The sequence below is a fragment of the Stegodyphus dumicola genome, chromosome X2 (assembly GCF_044657685.1).
Source record: "Stegodyphus dumicola isolate Sdum_Otavi_A_Nest chromosome X2, ASM4465768v1".
Taxonomy (NCBI): Eukaryota; Metazoa; Arthropoda; class Arachnida; order Araneae; family Eresidae; genus Stegodyphus; species Stegodyphus dumicola.
Genome location: NC_140781.1, coordinates 165,360,837 through 165,382,333, shown reverse-complemented (window position 1 = coordinate 165,382,333; position 21,497 = coordinate 165,360,837). Strand labels below are relative to the sequence as shown.

General features: G+C 31.2%; 1 protein-coding gene across 3 annotated transcripts in view; it reads right to left on the bottom strand.

The window, feature by feature from the left end:
• LOC118186316 (adhesion molecule nephrin-like) overlaps positions 1–21,497 on the bottom strand; it is a 1,043,604-nt gene that overhangs the window by 391,834 nt on the left and 630,273 nt on the right. For all 3 annotated transcript variants that reach the window (XM_085809008.1, XM_085809009.1, XM_085809010.1), the window contains exons 7-8: positions 4,130–4,420; positions 1,037–1,248 (exon numbers count right to left, since the gene is read on the bottom strand). In XM_085809008.1, the coding sequence (XP_085665134.1) occupies positions 1,037–1,248; positions 4,130–4,420 (503 nt within the window). The remainder of the gene's footprint in view (positions 1–1,036; positions 1,249–4,129; positions 4,421–21,497) is intronic.

The window sequence follows — 21,497 nt, the reverse complement described above, 5'->3', positions numbered from 1 at the left end:
TTATGCATATTTAATCTAAAGAGAAATTTAAAAAATATAGTTCAAGGTACTGAAAATAATTAAGTCTATTATTAATTATGCATATTTAGTCTAAAGAGAAAAAATTGTATTATCTTCTGGTTTTAAGGAAATGATAAAATATTTAAACTTTAGAAAAATACAAGGAATACAAAAATTTAAAAAAGAAGAAAAACATATTAATCATTAAACTTATTTTTCTGCATAAATCAATATGTAACACAAAGACATAATAACGACATTTTCACAACTGTTGCAAAAAGGTGGAATTTTGCGAACATTTAGGCGTCTATAAGACGTCGTGATACGATGCTTTCATAGCCAAAATATCACCTGCGAAAGATGCAATAACGACGTCTATGCGACAAAAAGCTCATCTGCAAAGACGTAATAAAGACGTCTTTGCAACGGTTTCAAAACAGTGGATGTTCGCTGACATCTGGGCGTCTTAAAGACGACATATTGCAAAGACATCCGCGACGAGTTTGGAACGTCCTTACGACGTTGCTGTGCTACTTGGGTAGTTGACCACAGTGTCTTAATTTATATATTAACTTCATGAGTTCAATATTCTTACAATCGTTAACTTGTATTTCTTTAATTTTGCTACGTCTTTCTTAATGTAAAGCCTATTAGTAATTTTAAAAAAGTATCCTTCTAATTCCTATTGTTCGTGCTGTTCAGTAACTTAAGTCTTTGAATGAAAACATTTCAAGCAACTGCAATCGTTTCCTCCATTTGTTTTTTTACTAAAACACGTTTGTCATGTAGAATACTTTTACATGTTTGTAAAACAACTTAGAAATACTTAAATTTGCTTATACGCATCATGTTACCGTAATTTATTCATTATATTTTAGCTATGATGCTTACAGATGAAATTTAGTTTTTGTTGCTTTTTGGGCGAAAATACGTGTGTCAGCTGTAATGAAAATTCAAATTAAATAATAAAAATTTATAAACATAAATAACACAAACTAAAATAATATTTATCGTTTAAAGCAATTACAGAATTTACCTGCCTGGTGATTATGGCTGTGAGATTGGATGTCACATACCAGCCATTATGTTCAGCAGTAAACGCTGTATCGGGAGAGTCGAAAGCTACACCATCCACTAGCCATCTCAACTTTGCTGGCGGGTTGCTGACATCAGACCGGCAGCTCAACATTACAGAATCTCCCCTGTGTGCTTCGAGTGGCCCTTCAATAACAACACGTTTGGGTGGAACTGTTGAAGAAATAAATGATATTTAGAGGTGTTTTGCTCTTGACAGTCTTTTAAAATAGCATTTAGGATGAAATTACATGAAACAAGCAAACTGCAGTTTAACTAAGATTTCTATGCTATTTTCTAGTTGAGAAAATTAGTTTTCGATGATTAATGTTTCTTGCAGAATTATTTCCCCTCAGTATAATTAAAAAATTATATCTCACCTTAATTTGGCGCTGGAGGCGGCTGCTGTCTATTTTTCATATCCTCTTGGTTTATTTAAGTTTGTTTTTTTATCTTGATAGGTACCATTAATTTTTTCTAATTTCTGGTCAAGCCCATAATTTCTTAGTTACAATGGGGAAGTTAGCCATCTTCAAAGTAAGATCTTTCGAGGTAATTTGTATAGGTCTTCAAACAACTTCTAACGTATATACTTTGAGATGAACTTGGTTTTACAATTTTCGTTTTTTCTCTGGAATGCCGATGACGCAAAAGTCAGAGCGTAAGCGCACGAAACGTGAAGAAGAATCAGGTGAAAATGGCTGGTGTCGAAGAACAGAAGTTCCTGTTTTGGAGAGAGGTTCGGAAACCAGAACTGACCTATAAGCCAGAAGCTGTGATGTACAACAAAACGTGTGTTTTGTCAATTAAAAATTGAAACTCCAGAAGAACAATAACTTTAAATAAAAAAACAAAAACCTTTTTAAAATACTGTTGTCTTTTTCTCCTTGCTTCGATTTTTGACAATTGCATAGAGAATTTATTTACTTGCTCATAATTCACGCTTGCCCCTTCATTGTCTTCTTAAGACTTACCACAAACGTCTATGGCATCCGAAGAATTCTTAAGTCTCATGCTTCATTCAATATTTCTAAGATTTCCTTGGGACATATACAAAAAGGTACACGGAACACCAGACATACAACAGCAGAGCTAAGGAAATAAGTAATTTAAACGAAGTATCAACAGATGGTCTGCTATATAAAAACATTCTCTTAGTAATTGAATGCCAAAACTTTTGAGTACCACCATGCATATTTTTCTCACCTTATGAGTTTTCCTTATGAGTATCAATAAGGTTAGTTTACGTGATACTAATTTTAGAACTGTAATATTTATCTCTATGTATTTTAATGTATTATTTACAAGGGTTACAATACGCACCAGAAAAAAAAAACCATTTGAGGTTGATAAACTGTGATCACAATTTAACATATTTTCTGAAGTAGAAATAAATATATGCTTACTGAAAGTTTTAATAATAAAGTATTCATTTATTTTTCGAACTTGGAACATCCCTTTTCGTAACTTTTCTCGAAATCGTGGTCATACGCACTGCATCTAAATTCAGTGCTCTCTTCGTAAACATTCATCAGGTCTTTTTAGTCTTACTTCCACTGTTCTAACTCTGCTAAGAGAAAGTAGGATTTATTTTATTCTTCCGTGCAATCTGCATTTGCTTCTCAAAGTCAAAAACTCAACTATTTAAGAACGCTTAAGTTTTTCTCATCTCGTATTATCTACCAAGCGTTTAAAAAGATTTTCATCTGAACAAAGGGAACATTCTTTATTTTTTAACGATTGTAAGATACCAACAGTTGTTTCTTTCTTTCCGAACACTAATTACAAAATACACTTATTTTACGTAATTTTAGCTTTCGTATCTTTTTCCCCTCGTACTAATAAAATTCACAGTTATGATATTACCCCATTCTGAATACGGATTGTTAGAGTATTTACAATATTCATAGTTAGTCTGGTTATATATATATAGGTCAAACAAGGATAGTCTGGAATTATCTCACTGAAAAGAGAATGTCACTTACTTTCGGTTGATAAAGAACGAAATTCAAAAATCCTCCGCTGTCCGCCACTGCTGGTCAATATCACATTTTTCTGCAGCAAAAATATTCGAAAGACGTCTTCCATTGGCGAAGACGGTTTCATGCAAGCATTTTATATCTATAAAATTCTTTGAGTTCTGGTTAAAAATCTCAACTTTAATCATTCTTTGCGATCAGCTTTTCAAGAATTTGTTTCCTAGCTGCTTTTCATTCAAGTTTCACTGCCAATGGTTTCATAGTCCTTCATTTAATTAGAACATTTTTTAATTATCTTGTATTATTAGTATCAGCGCAGACATATGTTTTTATAAATATTTACTTCCACAGCTGAAGTAGAAGGTTCTCTTTATCCTTCGAAATTCTAATCCTGCAAATTTACTCGCGTTGCTCCAATTTTCGTTGCTCATTATCAAATCATTAACATTTGTTCTTTACCATGTTCTTTTCGTTTCGTTTGTTACATAAAGTGCTTATATAAATAGAAATACAATGGGATTTTAATAAGAGCTTAACATTTCTTTACATGCATACATAATTCTACAATTAATGCAAGTAGTATAAAAGCATTTTTAATATATAAAATAAAAATGCTCTTTAATGTAGAAATTAAAATGTAGTTAACACAAAAGTTTTAAAATGCAATATATATTGGAATCAAGAATAAAGTAGTACATGTTTATAATTAGATAAATATGAACATTATCAGTTTAATCAAGATCTTGACACGATTTTCCTTTACTCAAATATACAGGTTTCAGAATATGGTAATGGAACGGTGGAAATAAATAGCTTTCCCTTGTGAAAATAACAATTTTTATTAAACTATAATATATTACCACCCTGCTATACTTTTAAACTAAACATTCTAGTCTTTCTAAATTAACCTTGAAGAAACCCAGTGTTGGAATGTTCTACAAGCATTTTGAAAGTTTTCCGATCGCATTCAGTAGACATAGAGTAAATGTGAGGAAAAGCGGCCCACATCGTGTAGAACTATTGACAGTGGAATAGAATTTGGATATAAGGATGTTCAAAACAATTTACCAACTTACACACGACAGATAGCGTGATGGATGTAACAAGAGGTCTCGGTGTTAAGGGATTGGAGGCTGCACAGCTATAAACCGCATTATTGTCAATGTCACGCACACGAAACGATATGGTGTTGCTGGAATCTCGGCCGAGGATGGAGGAGTTGCCTTCCACGACCTCGCCATTGCGAAACCACTCAATCCGAGCTCGTGGTTTCCCTCCACTGGAAGAGCAGACAAGTGTCAAATGATCTCCAACATGAATAACGTCTCCTTCGTGATAACCATTGATTTTCGGAGGTTGAGGAGGATCTGAAAGCAGATGAAGCGAATAAAGTATTAAAATCATTTCCCAAATGAATAAACAAACTCATGACATAACCGTGATTAATAGTTCCATTGGCATAAAATTGCCACGAATGTTTACTCTTAAACTTATCAAGTAAGAATAGCTACAATTTTTAATTTTTAACTTAGCAGAATAATATTTTTAATTACCGTAATTTCATTCGAACTCACTAAACGTTTTGCATACTTGTAATGTATTTCTACCGTTGCAATTAACTATTAAAACATTCTGGTTATGTTTGAATTATTATTACAAACTGTTAAACTATTTTAGACACACTATTAAAGCATTCTGAATGTTTGAAAACTATTTTTACTCGCTAAACATTGTAATATTTGCAAATATTTCCAACGAAATACTAAATAGTGTTATTTCAGTACACTTGGAATGTATGAAAATTTTTATCTACATAGTATGTAGTTATTATTAGAACATTTAACCAACTTTTGAAACGCATTCGCATTCATTGAGAAAGAAAACATTTCTTCAACAAAACTATTAAATATTCTTCACGAATTTCTTTTAGCTTCTTGATTTGTTTAGGAAAACTGTATACGAGCCGCTCATTCCAATATGAAGAATATTAAGTTAAAACTTCCGAAATGTATACGAAGCAAACTTTCATTCATTACGTCAGTTTTGTTGGAACGTTTTTGAACTTTGGACCTAATTTTATCTGGCATGTCATATTATTTGCAATTGCATTATTCACGTAATTTTAAAACCTATCCAAATTTGACCTAATTTAAATATGAGAAAGTCTTGGATAAAATCTAAGAGAAGGTCAATAAAAGATGTTTGCATAAAATATGACAATATTTACATAACAATAACAAAATTTTGTGTTGTTTATCGTTTATGAATCTACTGATAAATGGGTTTGCAAGCCGCTTAAGTGTTTGTTTTTCTAAAAATATCTTTTACTTAAGTTCCAATTTAAAATCCCGTATCTCACTTTGTTCGGGAAAAACAATTATATTCAAAATTTATTGATTTAAGATATGATCTAAAGAAGCTGTAAGAAAGTATTTAAAATGTGAATGCTTTGCTAAAACAACAAAATTAAGTAATTCAGATTTTTCAGTTGTAAATGCATATTTTCTGTGAGTTTTCAAGATAAAAATTCTGCTTCTAACTTCAAACTCAAACATATCAGCTCAGCTTGTAAAATAATGTCTATGTAAATTAAAAATTTCATATTTAATACAGTCTATTAAAGTTGTTTTAAGATGTACAAATAAAATAAAATTTGCTATTTTAATATTTCACTTTCAAAGTAAAAATAAATCAGCGGTGTCATAAACGATGTCATCAGTTTATAATAAGGCAAGGAGTGCAAAGGAATTTATTAATATAGCAAGAAATATTACTGTCAGACTAAACCTAATTTGATTTAAACATTTCAAGAAAATTCGTTCTTTCATGAGGACAGTAATTCCTTTTCTTTATTGTCATTTATGAAAGAATATTAATATTTTGAATTTACTTATTTACTTTAGGAATATCAATATCGTTTGCAATATACAAAGCTAAATTTTTAGCAAAATAACTTTATTTCAACAGTATGGTTCAACAAAGGCAAAAAAGATTGTACAGTTATTTGGTAAGGACCATTCTACTACAATTGTATGAGGAAAAAAAAATGGAAAATGACTAATGATGTAAAAAAGAATGATTTACTTCATGAGATAAAAACTTAAAGAGAAAATGATTATCATTTAAAAAAATTCAAGTAAAAATGAGTAAACGATTTGAAAGGGAAAAAAAAATTCTTGGGTATTTAAACAAATGTTCAGTAATTTTGAAAACACGAAACCATTAATAAAGGATGGTAATGCATAAAGCGTCGGTTGGCAGCAATTTTCATGTATGAAGTTTAAGAGAATTTCATCTCTCAAATTCTAAAATATTCGCATTTACTTTCTTGAAGTATGGAGCATGTGCAATGAAACCGTGATTTCATGCTACAATGTGTATAATTTGTAAATTTCTTCACGCCATTTTGCATCTTCGGAGTTTCCAATCTCAGTAACATAACGTTAGAGAGTGCAAGGGTTAAGCATTTTAATCACATTATTTCAACTTTTTCTGCGATCATTGTAACATTTAATGCTTCTGACACAATACCATCGTGTTCATATGATGCAACAGCTCAAGTCCAGAGGGAGTCATATCGATCATCCGCACGTCAAGTAAGGGGATCAATTCTTTCTGTTAATGTATCCTTCAAAAATAGGCTGTCCAAATCGTTTCCCTTACTTTTATGCTTTGTTGAGTACTTTGCTGATTAAAGAGACATGGAAATAACCACCTTTCAAAACTTTGAGCGATACGCCGGTAAACGAGCTACAGAGCTATAAATTAAAATATATTCAACATTTTTATTGAAAATTATTCTGCTGCTTACTGAAACTTCATTTTATATTCTTTTGTCTTCCTCCTTTTAGCTTGTCTTCGTGGTGTAATTAGAAGCCTACTTGACACCTATTCGATAGGTCAAGGTTCGAATCCCGGCGAGGGTAATGAATACTGTTTTAAAATAACCTAATGACTCTTATTTATTTATGTTAAGCTTAATCCTTTTTTATAATAATATTCAATAAATTCAGAGCGAAATTAAAGAAAAATTTCAGTCCTTTTTCTGCATTAATTCGATATATTTAGTATTTGACTTCGTAAGTATTGATGTGAAATTGTTAACTCAAGTCTTAAGCAACTAACCGGATGTGTTACCGCTACACCATCGCCATTACCCCAAAAGAGCCCATGGGAAAAAATTTTGAACTTTTTATACTCCTTACTCACCTGGGTAAGAGAAAACACCCAGTATGCCAAATGAAAATTTTTGACGAATCATTACCCACTATATGTATATGAAATACTAGCTAGATATTAATGACTTGGGAATGAAAAACATTCCTGACGCAATATTAAAATCAAACACATTATGTATGTTATATGAACAATACCCTGAATCTCAATGGACAAGAGTATACACTGATGGCTCTGAAATGCAAGACAACACTGGGGCTGGTGTATACAAGAAATTTGCTCCCAATGTATTCCTGTGGGACACTTCATGTCGAATTTTGATGTAGAGATACTTGAAATTTCACTGGTTCTGGTAAACCTCAAGATAAAGATCGATTGTTTCTGTAAAGCAGTTTTTCTAGTCCATTCCAAAGTAGCCATCCAGGCTGTAGTTATAAATCATGACACATATTCCTAGATTATCTCAGAAATGGGACAAACCTTGAACTTTCTTTATAAACGCATCAAAGCAATCGTTTTTCAATGGATCCCTTCACATGTAGGTATCTAAGGTAACGAAAAGGCAGATTCACTACCCAACAGAGAAACATTTGAGCCAAGAGAGAGCAAACTTCTTCCTCCAGAGTTACTTAAAAAACATATTTTTGAGAAATTGCTCTTAAACTCTGACCATGCAGTGAAATCAACAGGAAAATCCCGGACTAACATTCGAGACACAAGGAAAAGGTTTTGTCAAAATCCTCGTTAAGAGGCTGTAGCAAACTTCAAACTGCACACAAGCCACGATTGCATGATGCATGATCTTAATAAAATTGCCACCCTTCAATCTAGTATATGCCAAATTTGCAATTCGGGCATTATGAATGCAGAGCATCCTCTTATATACCCAGAACTAGATAAAGGGTCTCAGAAACGTGATGAGATAAGTAAACTATACAGGAATGCCAGAGCTTTCATGAACCCCTTGTAAAGACTACATCTCTTATGTTTCATTTATTGCTGCTTAAATTTTTAACTTTTTACTTTTGTTCCTATGTTAATTTATTCTGATTCTTAGTTCAAACGCTAGTTCTTTTTTATTATATAGCGTTGTTCTTGTGTGATAATTGAGCTGTTTGATAAGTTTGGATTGATCTTTCCAATAAGGCCATATGCAGCAACAACATATTTTTAATTTGAGCATTATTATAGGATCATCTGTTTTTTTAAATATGAAATGTTGAAAAGTTAACTGTGTCCTTGCCGGTAATTGAAATTAACCTCAATCTTCCAGCTACTAGCTAAATGTCGTAATCAGAACACTGCATGAACATATAGGAATAATGTCTGTAAGTCCTTAAAAGGTCCCTTCATTCACATTTCAGATAGCCGCCATGCGACATAAAATGCTACTTTCTCGTGTCATCAGCTTGAACGTTTGTAAACGTGGTAAGATCTAACTGAAAGGGAAATGGGTCAATAAGAAAATTAAAACTAGGAAACGACGTAACGTTTGAAAGCTTTTAATGAACTGAATGATTATAAAACGTTTGAGTTCATTAAAAACCTTGCGTAGGTTTTGAATAAACGGGAATAATTTTTAATTTAAATTGGCATAGATTTTTAATTAAACTCTACCTATTTTGAGTGCAGTATGATACAAGAGGCAGCAAAGTGATATTGAAGCTCTTCTTTAAGAGAAAAACTTTCCAAAATTGCGGAGACCAAACAAGCAAATTTGGAAAATCAACACAAAATATGAAATGTTAGTATTGTGAAAGCGTTAGAAATTGTATTGCAATTAATGAATTTTATTTAAACACCGTATTCAAACAGAACGCGCTGTTTTTAAGCAAAACTTGCTTAGATTTAACTCATGATCACGCACATAAAGCAGAATAAAACGTGATCCTCAGTGTACCGTATCTTTTCTGACTCTCATTCTTTTCTGCAACTTTTCATAAGCAAAGTAGTAGTTGTAATTCTCTTAGCTGTCAATTCAGTTATAGATAAGGTAATTAATATTAGTTTTTCTTATGTACGTGGTCATCACAACATGTAAGGAAAGAGCTCAGTTTTAACTAAAGGTGCTTTTAAGTTACACTTAGACATTGGATCTTAGTATTTCTAAGTGTTAAGGGAAATCATATACTCTCATTACAGCAAGTTTTCATCTGTGTGAAATGAACTGAAATGTACTTCAAGATCACACCGAAAATTCCTTTCTTCTATCAACCACAGACTACGTTCAGAGTCTTTTTTTTTCTTTACAAGCTTTAAGATATCTCTGTTCTTATCTGGTCACGGTGAATTTCAAATTACCTGTTTCGTTTCAATATTACCTCAAGTAACTTGTGTGGTTATTCGAAAATAGTATCTCAGAATGAGGAAAATTTAATTTTCATATGTATACACTACATACATGAATGATGTATTAATGTATGTTACTAAGAATTAGGCTGTATTTGTATTACTAAATGTAGAAGCATATATTTCTTGAAAAAGACCAAATGATTTATGATTTTATTTGCTTTTGGTTTTAGGCCTGATATAAGCTCCGAACTCTCTTACTTCATGTTAGGTAGCTTACCTTTATTGTCTTGATTAAAGTTCTTATTTTTTCATTTTTATTCATTTGCGCGACTTAAATAATTTTAAATAATTAGAAAAAGAATTTCAAACTTTATTCGCTCTCTCTTCATATATGCTGTGCTCCATATATATATATATATATATATATACTATATATATATTCACCATATGTAAAGAGAGAGAGTAGTATACTGTATATTTATATATATATATATAGGGAGAGAGAGAGAGAGCAGTGTATTGTATATACAGTTAGTAATATAAATGTAATCTTATTTTATAAATCTATGCATTTAAATATGAGAATGAACATTACAAAACAAATAACAAAGTTCTCATAATAACATTAAAAAATACACAATAAACTAAATGAAAATTATGTTCACCTAAGTGTACCCATGTAAGAAATATTTTTATGTAAATTAGAATTTTAAACAAAATAGGATAGACTGCAGATAATCTGTCTTAAAAATAAACATTTATGCATGCAAAATATATAAAACACAAATTTAATGTGTTTGGAAAAATATGCTTTTCCTGTTCTGCTGTGAGTTGTAATCAAATTTTTGAAAAATATTGAGCGGATAAGTTAGATAGTTTATAAAAATAAAAAAAGTCTTATTTAATTAATTATCTAGAGAATGGAACGCCGACACAGAATAAAATTATGTATTATGATTAATGAGAGCGATAAAATTAGCTTACCTTGGTTTGTCTCTCACAGTTTAAAAATTATTTCAAAATTCTGCTTATTAATTATTTTACGAAATTCGACAACATAATATAGTGCGATGTCGTGTTTTTTAATTTGCTACTACTCGGAACAAAAATAATACGAAACTCAAGAGAATATGTTGCAGCAAAAAATAACTAAATAAATAAATGTATAGCTGATCAGACATTAGAGCTTAAGTTGCTTCCGGATAAAATTTGGTTTCCGAATAACATGATTTTAAAACTGTTTTTAAAAGGAGCTTCAAAGCAACTTTATACTGTTGCGTGCGTACGGGTTCGTAGTAAATTAAATGCACAAGTCCGATGAAAAGGGAATAAAATTTATTATTATCAATATAAATAATATACAAATTGCTTAAATTTCCTCATATATTCGTACAATATTGCAATATCTCACAGTAGTTATATTTTAAACTACTAAAACGTTCGGCAGAACTTAATTCAATACAGAGAAAGATAATCCGATATCACCGCGAATTTGCTACAGTCATGAACAACAATAAGCAAACAACTCAATTAAGATGTTTTCCTCCCGCTTTTATAAGCTTTTTAATCAGCACGAGAATATTCTGGTATTTTGTCGATTTCTCCGGAAAGCAAAAGCGTGCAATTACGAAATATCTATTTATTAAATGCGCGAACTCCTGTATTTTTAATTTTTCCGGCGTAGCTTTCTCTTCAAATAAGTCTCGTGCTGCATTGAACTTTAATATAAAACAATTTTAATTAATTCTATTTAAAAATAGCCAAATCAACGCAAAAACCGTAACAATACTATAAAAATGAAAACAAATATGTTTTTATTGCTCTTTTATAATGAATAACATGTGCCCACCATGCATATCCACACACAGTGATATATGAAGTCGTGAAATTCCTTTTTGACTGTTATTTTAGTAGAACACAATTTACTATGAAAAAGAATTTCATGCAAAGCAATTTTTTTAAACAGATAATTTAGTTTAAATAGGAAAATTTGTGGAGCAACACTGGCATGCGAATTTACGAATACCGACCCCCGAGGTAATATCTACGAATCTGTATGTTACTATTGTTTTAACTCAAGGCTTGTTTTAATAATGGATTTTTGAAATAATTGGGTGAGCACAGCCAATACTCAGTTGTAAGAGTGATGAGTAAACAACAGGTGCCTTGGAGCGTGAAACAACACATTGTGATCAAATTTGTCTCGTTTGAGAAAACTTCCAGTCACCTGAAATTTGGCAAATGTTCAAAGCATATTAAGGGAAAGTGTGTTTTCTCTAGGACCTGTGTGTTTGAGTAGTGTAAGTGCTTCAGAGAAGGACGAGAAAGCATGGACAATAAACTGCATAATCGGCGGTCGTGAGCTTCTGATACCCCTTTAAATACTGATCGTATGAAGGCGGTTGTTTTTGAGACCCGCCCCATCATTACCAAGTAGTAGTAGTCTGTGTAAACGTTTACAGTCAGTGTTGGTAATGTGGAAACCATCATGAAAAACTATCTGCACTGTAGAAAGCTGCATGCTCGGTGGATTCCTCGCGTCTTGTCAGACAAGAATAAAACGACGAGCATGCAAGCCACCAGTGCTTTCCTATAGCGAACTAGAAAATAAAGTGGATGCAGTTTTCAAGTTCATGGTGACTGTTGATGAAATGTGGGTCCGCTACCTCATTCTGGAAATCAAGTCATCATTTGAGAGTCGGCTTACCGATTTGCTACGACTAAACAAATCCCGCTCGACAGGGAAGATGTTCGCAACGTTTTTTGAAACTGGTAGGGAGTGATCTATGCAGAGCTTCTTACATGTATTCTTACAAGAATAAAACGACGAGCATGCAAGCCACCAGTGCTTTCCTATAGCGAACTAGAAAATAAAGTGGATGCAGTTTTCAAGTTCATGGTGACTGTTGATGAAATGTGGGTCCGCTACCTCATTCTGGAAATCAAGTCATCATTTGAGAGTCGGCTTACCGATTTGCTACGACTAAACAAATCCCGCTCGACAGGGAAGATGTTCGCAACGTTTTTTGAAACTGGTAGGGAGTGATCTATGCAGAGCTTCTTACATGTATCCAAGCAATTGCTCTAGTTTGTTACTCAGAGCTCCTAGCAGCAGATATGAAGAAAATGATCCGATCATGCGTAAGAAAGGGGGACGGCAAGTGGACTTTCTTCAGGACAATGCAGCCACAACATTAATAGTGACCAACTGCAGTATGGAATGGGATCTTTTGACATGCATTCCTTACTGTCCCTTGGAAGTCATGTAGTTTGTGTGTAACGAAACCATCATAGACAGTTTTCGCGAGTAGATTTGGAACCAAATGAAAACAAAAAAACTGCGGAAAGGGAGGGAGAGCTCTCCAAAAGCGTTGGAAAGTGTACGTTGAAGGGGGACATGTTCATCTCTTAATTTGAAATAATGTTTTTGGGAAAAGCATCAGTCCCTTTTCCACATGTAGTATACTTGGAATATGAAACATTGTAAACCCTGGAACTAATTTACGATGTGGAAGAAAGTTTGAGGACAATGCTAGATAGAAGGTGAAAATATGAATTATACAGCTGAAACGAATATTCATCTGTTAATCACTACTTTTTACTTTACATCACACATTTCAGCTGTGATATATGGAAGATAGGTAGAGTTGCAGACTGACCTGAAGAGCAAACATTTCCATTCATTTATGTTTAAGTATATTAAAAAAACTCTCGAAGTCTGCATGGAAATTTTCCAAAGCATGACACAAAATGCACAAACATCACAAAATGGAAGACCAAGTTTAATAAGGAAAATTATATAATGAAAGGAAAGTTTCGTTTCTTCTGTAAATGCATACTAAAGTATTCGATATGCATAACCTGTAAAATATTTAAATGATTTAGAAGTTTAGTATTATGATTGAATATGTATTTTCGTACCTTGGATGTATATCTATAATTATTGTCGAATATTTCAATGTTTTCTTTGTATGACGAAGCCAAAACTTCCTGTTTTCTGTTTTTAACTCAATTTTATTTTCTAATCAAACATGGCAACAATATACACCTTTCTCAACTGAAGTACTGATAAGCGATCTTGTCAGTTGAACCCTCCCCCCCCCAATTAGTATATAACCATTTCATAATTCTTTAGTTTCCAGCAGGAGTTCTGGCACTTTCACATGTATATGCATGTATACACAGAAAGTTTTATGTATTTTATGCATGCAACAATAAATAAGTGCACAAAAGGTATACTTGGTTTTAATAGATTGTTAATGCTCAAAAAAATAATTAAAATGTCTAATTATTTCATATATATTATTTCTTAATTGTTCATTAAAAACTATATCCTAAAATATGAATACTAAACTGATAAAATTATTTCATTTATGGAGGTTGGTCCATTCGCCGATTAGCACAAAAGAAATATCAGTATTTGAGTTAAAATAAGTAATGAAGGAAATGATTTGTGAACGAACTCTATAAGATGCAAGGGACTTGTGCTATCTTTCTTAAAATTTGAAAATCCGTATTATTGCTATTCTGACATAAATAAAAGAATGAAACACTTTGCTATTTTTACATCCTCTAATGTTCTTAAAATCATTTCTCAAACATAAATGTAAAGATGTACTTATCAGTTTCCAATTAATGGGCATCGTAAACTAATATGTTACAAAAGGGGACACAGTTAGTTCATTATGCTCATATTCTTACCTTAATTCGTGGGGATTTATTTAATTTACTTAACAGTTATTTTATTTTGAAGTAGCTTCTCTTATCACTCTTGTTTTCAACTCACGCTTTCTTGCGAGAATGTAAATGATCTAGCGCGCATGTATTAAAATGAGGTAGAAAGATGTTAGTATTTAAGAGAAGGTTTTGGAAGGTGAATTCAGATCGTGTTCTGCCTGCCTGAATGCCACGTTACTATACTGAATTTTCTAGCAATTATATTTTTGCGGAGTTGATGCTCTTCTTGCCATTAAGCTTCTTAACGCTGAATATGTTTTAGGAGTCAGAGTCAGATTGGCGATGGTTAACCGTTAGGCTAAATTTAACTTCTTTTAATTTTAAGTTAGTCGTTACTTATTTAAGCTAAAAGTGTTGGCTTTTGTAAGCATGAGTTGGTGCCAACTTTGAACTTTAACTTGAGTAACTAAAGGGTTCTTTATACCCTTCTCCTGACTTTGCCGTACTTTAAGACTTAGGGATAATTCCTTAAACAGTCTTCTAATGTGTAGCTTAGTGTATGGTACCAAAGTACCTGAGACGTTATATATTAATCTGTTACGTGGGTATTAATTCCTTTATGAGTTTACAAATTATTTCGCATGAACGCATTTACTTCAGAAATTTCAACAACCTTGAAATTTTTACAATCATTTAAGAACATAAGAGAATTTTAAAACAGCAAGAAATGAATCTCATTTCCATAACTCAAACCCTTTCAGCTTAAGATTTCGTATTTCGAATCCCTGCCCTTAGGCAGATAGCCATCGAGGCTTTGCCATAATCCCACACATGCATACACATAAGGTCTAGAAAACGAATGTCCATCAAGAAACGGAAAAGAATAATCCAGAAAGTGAAACAAAAACAGTCTGCATCAAATGATTGAGGGGAGATGTTGCAAACTCACCTAAAAGTAGGAAAATAGTAAATTTCTGCATTTTTCCTGATTTGTTTTATTTTTTGCAAACAGTTGCATTTTAAGATACAGTGAAATTATTTTTTTATGTAACATAGCTCCAGTGTGTAGATTAAGGACGAAATGAGTTAATTAATAAAAGAAAAAAACATCGCTATTATTTTTGAAAACATTTTTAAAAAAGTATGTTAAAATGTATAATTATACTATCAACATAATTATTAGTTATAATTATATTTATACTACCAACACTAGTCAATGAAATATATGTTCAAGTGCTATTACTAAAAATAAATGCTAACAAGAAGATGCAAGGAAAGTTATAAAGACCTTTAAAAGTAATTGCATTAATAATATTAACTGCCATGATTTTGAAAACCTATGCACCTCTGTTCTATTAAATGAAGTCAATGAAAGTTGTTTCACATTTCACAGCATCTTTGTATTGAGAATAACCATCTCAATTATTTTCCTTTCAGTAATATTACTAAATTTAAAAATCAAATGTACCTACAAATTAAGAAGGTAATTAAATAAAAATTAAATTTTTACTTTTACATACATTGATGGTATTAATAATGATAGATTGAATGCTTTAATAATGATCTAGCTTTAATAGATTGAATCAAAAAGTTAATATCTATCCAAATTTAAAACTTAATAAACCGATACCAATGACTATAATTTTTACTACATTGATATTAATGTTTTCTCAGCTGTAAAGAAATTAAACCTTCAGCCACAAAGAGAATATTCAAATTTAAAACCATAAACTAATATATGGGAACATCAATATCGATAAAAAGTTATTACCAACGCAGTAATAAACCAGATTTTAATGATAATAATTTGAATGAAGTTAAAATATTCATAAAGAAATTAATCTGCTCGAAATGACACTTATTAATAATAAAATGACTCTAAATATTTTTAATTTGCAACTTGAAAAACTGCACAGTAGGTTGTTCTAATTTTTTTTTTGTTATTAATGATTGGACACATTTAATTCTCAAAAGGAGATGTTTATTAAAATTGTAACAATTAAATATATGTAGTTACTCATCCTGTCCTTATTACTAACAAAAGGCAATTCATATTCCATTCCTATCATACGTCCAATAGACGAAGACCCTTTTTTTATTAATTTGCAGGCTTCCTTTTCATGACTTCTCCATGCTTCCCATATTACATGTATTAAAAAAGTGCATTTTTTAAAAATTTGGCTTAATTTAATCTTTGTCCTCTCAAAAATTAAAATTTAATTACTTTTAAACTTTTTTTTTTTTTTTTTTTTTTTTTTTTTTTGTAAAGCAGAGTTACAACCACTCAGCTTGTAACTTCTTTCTTACAACTTATCATATTTGGTGGTCGTTTGTGATGATTTTTTTTTCCGAATGATGAGTTTTATTCCAAATAACTTTTAGGGGTAAAGACCTTTTCAGTTTGACTGTTCCTTTTCCCTTTGTTTCAAATCATTCATAAGTCAATTTAATTTTTAACGTTGTTTAAGTTTACGTATTTCTACTTTTGTCTTTATGCTTAAAATGTGTGTAAGGCATTTCTCCAGCTTCTTAGGTAACTCGCTCTTTAAAAGGGGGAGTATATGAAGTATTTCTCCCACCTTCTTAGCATGCCTTTGTAGTGTAGTGGTCAGCACGCTCGGGGCGTATTCGAGAGGCTATTGGTTGGAGTCCCGGCGAAGGCGTTGCTCATTTTTCATCTCGCCTGCTTAGAAATAACCTAAGGATTCTACATGTGTATTTCCTTTTTTAATACTTTTACTTAAATTTCAAGCCTATGGGTAGGGACAATAAACGTTTTTCATTAGATATTTAAATATTTTCATTTTCTTTAAAAACTAACTTTTTAAATTAAAATTTCGAAATTATTTGTTGCCTTTTGGTATTTCGATTTCGCATTTTACTTTTCTAACAACAGTCATCTTCTGTGCTAGCACCTAGCATATTTTTCTAAAAACACTGGTTACTGATATTTCACTATTTTTTCATTTATGGGCATTTGACAATTTTGTGTCTTTTGAAGTTTTAATTTTTATAGCTGACATTCACATAATTTATTTCAGGAGTTCTAACATTTTGGTAATCCATAGTTTAGACTGGTAAAAATTATTTACTAAAATTTCTTATAAGATTAAACATTTTGTTTCAAATTTAAGATTAATTGTCTTTCTCGAAGAAATTACTCATTTTACTAGGTACTAAAATTATAATTGTTTTAAAATGATAAATAATTATGATTTTTCGAGTCACGGCGCAGATTATTTCTTGATGAATGCTTTTTAATTTTTTTTTAACTTTCAGTGCTTGAATTAAAAACAGAAGTTATTTTTTCTTGATTAATTACTTCGTTTTTGTAATTCCTCCGGATGTAATTCAGAAATTGATAAATCTTTCAAGTGCTACTACCGTATTTGAGGGCATATAAGACGCACTTTGTTTCCTAAATTTGGTCTCAAAAAAGTTACCTGCGTCTTATACGTGAAGGATACAGTCTTATACGTGAAGGTAATTGCATTCAATAATTGTTTATTTGGCTTTTACGAAACGTGAGAAATAAAAGAAACCGCGCTATTGAAACTTTTTTTCCTTGTGTGTGGCCTTCTAAATAAGGGTGTGTCTTATATGCCAGTGCGTCTTATATGCCGTCAAATACGGTAATTAAAGTTCAAAGAATCCTCAAATTTCAAAAGTTAAGTTTTTAATAGATATCTTTAGATAAAGCCACTTTCCTGTCCTGCCTAATTTCAGCTTAGAATTTCCTACCAGAATGTGTTTTTAGAATCGCGCTTAATGCAAATGAATAAGAATGGTATTTAAGAAGAAGCTCCACTGACTTCGATAGAGAGCCAGAGTGCCTGATTAGAGAGCGTTCGCCTTTTGGCTACATCTCTTTCTAAGCTATTACTACGCTCAGCCGTATTTCAAGCCCTTGATAGCTTCGCCAGTTTATTGGATATTTAGGGGCCAACTACTTAGAAATCTTGATAGCTTCGGCTATATCGATTTAGTTAGGCATTAGTTAACTTTGATTTCTTATGAATTTGAGGTTCAAGGCCAAGTGGAGGCTTTGCTGTACGCTCTGAGAAAGGAGCCAACTGTTAAGTCTTAATTTGAGAAATAAAGGGTAATTAACCCTTCTTGAATTTTATATTTCTGTTTCTGAACTAAAGCGATTATTCGTTTATCTGTTCACGAGGTTCCTACACATTTGGCTGCTAGATAAAAGGTTGGAATCCTACACGTTTTGGCATTAATTTACTTCTCTTTGACGAGAGATGTCCAAGGTTATGGACGTCTCTGCTACATTATGTATTTTATTTTATTTTGTGCCTTCTTCATTTTAAACAACTTGCCGCACTTAGCAGATAGATAAATTTAATCTTTTATAAAATACATAATATTACATATACATCATGTCGACAACTGTCCTTACCCGACATTTATTTTCCCAGTCTCTGATCGTAGACATATACTTCCTGTTACAAAAAATTTAAGTGCCGCAAAGATTTATGTTTTGTTATTTTTAAATTTAAAAAAATTATAAATTTGTAAAAATTATGAAGACTAACATTTTATATGATTCTCCGGTTCCTATAGTTATATTTAGGAAGATTTTGTACTCGTTATAAAAGATAAAATAAAACGGTTGACTCCTGTAGGACAAAAATTGACAGAAATATTTAATTTCAAAATTTGCGGGTTTTGATATCTTATTCAATATGTATTGGGGGAGAACCCAATACAAATTGAATATGATATCAAAAATAAATAATTCAGAATAATTCGAAATTGATCTTTTTAACCTTGAATGTCATTCAATGATTAATTTTTAGAGATTTGCTAATGTTTTTAATTCATGTTATTGTCACATTTCCTATGCCGAAATAATTTTTACATAAGTAGCTTCTAAGGTTTTAGATTAATAGAATATTAAAGTCTCAAAGTATGATATTAATTTTCTCATCACAAACTAGTAACCGTAAATCATTGAACTACAATTTTTTAAAATTTTTAATTAATAAAAACAGTATTACGATTGGCTTTGTGCCAATACGGAACCTTGACAATGTTTCCCTAACACAAATTCTATAAGTTTCTGGAAATAAGATCTCCACTTTGAAAAAAAGTCAAATTTTTTAATTCTTTTGTAATAACCTGCATAGAAATTAATCGTCCCTTAACTCTTAATACCAGAAACATATTCCTAAACTGGTATTTTATTTATTGTTACTTAGACATGCAAACATTATATTTTAAATCTGTGTACAGCCCCTGAATATGATGTCCGAATGTAATACCAAATATCTCAGTCAATTTTTGTCGTACTATAGGCAAGCTTTTTGATTTTATTTTGTAAATTTTATTTTGATTTTATTTTGAAACGAGGACAAAAATGTTTAAAATATAAGTATAGGTATTATAGGAATTGGCTGAGAGCATATAAAGTTAGATTTCGTTTATTGTTCGAAATCAATATCTTTGAATTTAAAAATATGAAAACATCAATCTTTGCATTATTTGGAGTATATGTGTAATTAGAATTATATACATCTATGATCAACAGTTGCGAAAATAAAGATCAGGTAAGGACTTTTGTAGAAGCGGTGTATATATATCGTCGTTCTCTTTGACATTTCAAGTCCTAGTCTAGTCTCCTAGTCCGATTAATATGTAACAAACTAACTTAACAAGATTTATTACAAGAGTCTCAAGTAGTTAAGGAAAATTCCATAACTATTCCATGTACAAAATACATGTTCTTCATGCGTGGGTAGGGAGAGAAATTTTTCCTTACAAAGCATACAGTATTAGAAGAGCTTACAGAACAGCTAAGAAAAAGGCGTTTGTTTTAAGAAATTAAATAAAGTGTATGTAAATCAACATTTTAACTAGTACTATTTAAGATAAATGATTTAAAATTTAAAATACAAAAATCAAAAAAGAAAATCTGAAAGGTTTCAGATTTTAAATTACGTCCAAAGGGGCGTTTTTTTTTTTTAACGTTTTGTGCGTTACCTTTATTTACTAAATATCATATTCGACGTATTCAAACCATGTAATTCAGTTTAACAGCAATATCGAAAATTAATTTTAAAATTAGCATATCTTTGGAATTTCTGATACAGAGTCTCGCGCGCTGGAGATAAAAATGTTTCTTTGTCTACAGTGTTGCCATTGCTCGCTTTGAAATCGTTTAGAATTTTTTAATCAGCAATTCGTTAAAGTGTTACAAAATCTGAAATAAATAATAAAACAAAATTCAAGTTCAAATTAGGGCTTCTTCATGCCCATATTCTATGGAAGATTACGTCATTCAAATTTTGATGGCTCTAGGTACCGTTGTTTTATCTCAATTCTAGAAACATACATACATTTATGCAGATTCTTCATTATTTAATTTCTTTAAATATAACACAGGGCGAAAATATATATGGTGGCAACGATTTGAAAAGTGATACAGCCTTTTAAAGTTTTCGACGCAAAATTAAAAAATGAATAGTATTTGAGGGCAAATTTCCCCTTGGACTTAAAAAGTAATAACTTCTAGTTTCTTAAAAATATTCTTGATTATATCGTGGGACTGTAAATAATAACAGATTTTAAATTGAAATTCTTAAAGAGAAATTTAGTGAATTGAATGCACTCATTTTTAAATCATTTGTATATCACTTCTATAATATATCGTCCATTCGTTTCATATCATTTCTAATATATCACTAGTGCTGTTACTTGAAATTTAGTTAACGCTTCTGTGCAATTCTTACACTAGTGCCCAACGCATGTTATGTTTATTTTCATATAACCAAGACTATTATGTAAAAAATTTTTTTATTCTTAACGAATTTTTCTAAAACTGTATAATTTGAAACATTTCCGATATAATTTATTTTGTACTTTTTGGTCTTTTGAATGGTCAAAAACTAATAATGAAAGAAAAGAGCTGCCTCTAAACGCAGAATAATTTTAGTAATTAGCGTAGTCATTACGTTTTAGCGCAGTACGCGTGATGTCATTTATTCTTTCAAAGTCTTTCAGTTAATCTAACGATTTTAGACTGCATTCAATTTATTTTAATTTCTGATTGATTTAGAATCTCCTCATTGCTTAAAATCGAGGATTGTTCGCAAGAACAGTAAAATTTTTGATTAAAAATTTCATTATGTTTAAGAAAGGATTGAAAGAAAGGAAGGCTAAAAAAGGGAATGATTTTTTAAAACTTGTTCAAATTCAGATTCCAAAAAGACGCTGTTTGAAAAAATGTTAACCGCTGAAGAAAAAGTAAAAAATTCTTCTATTTGATCTTTTCACAATCGAAGCTAA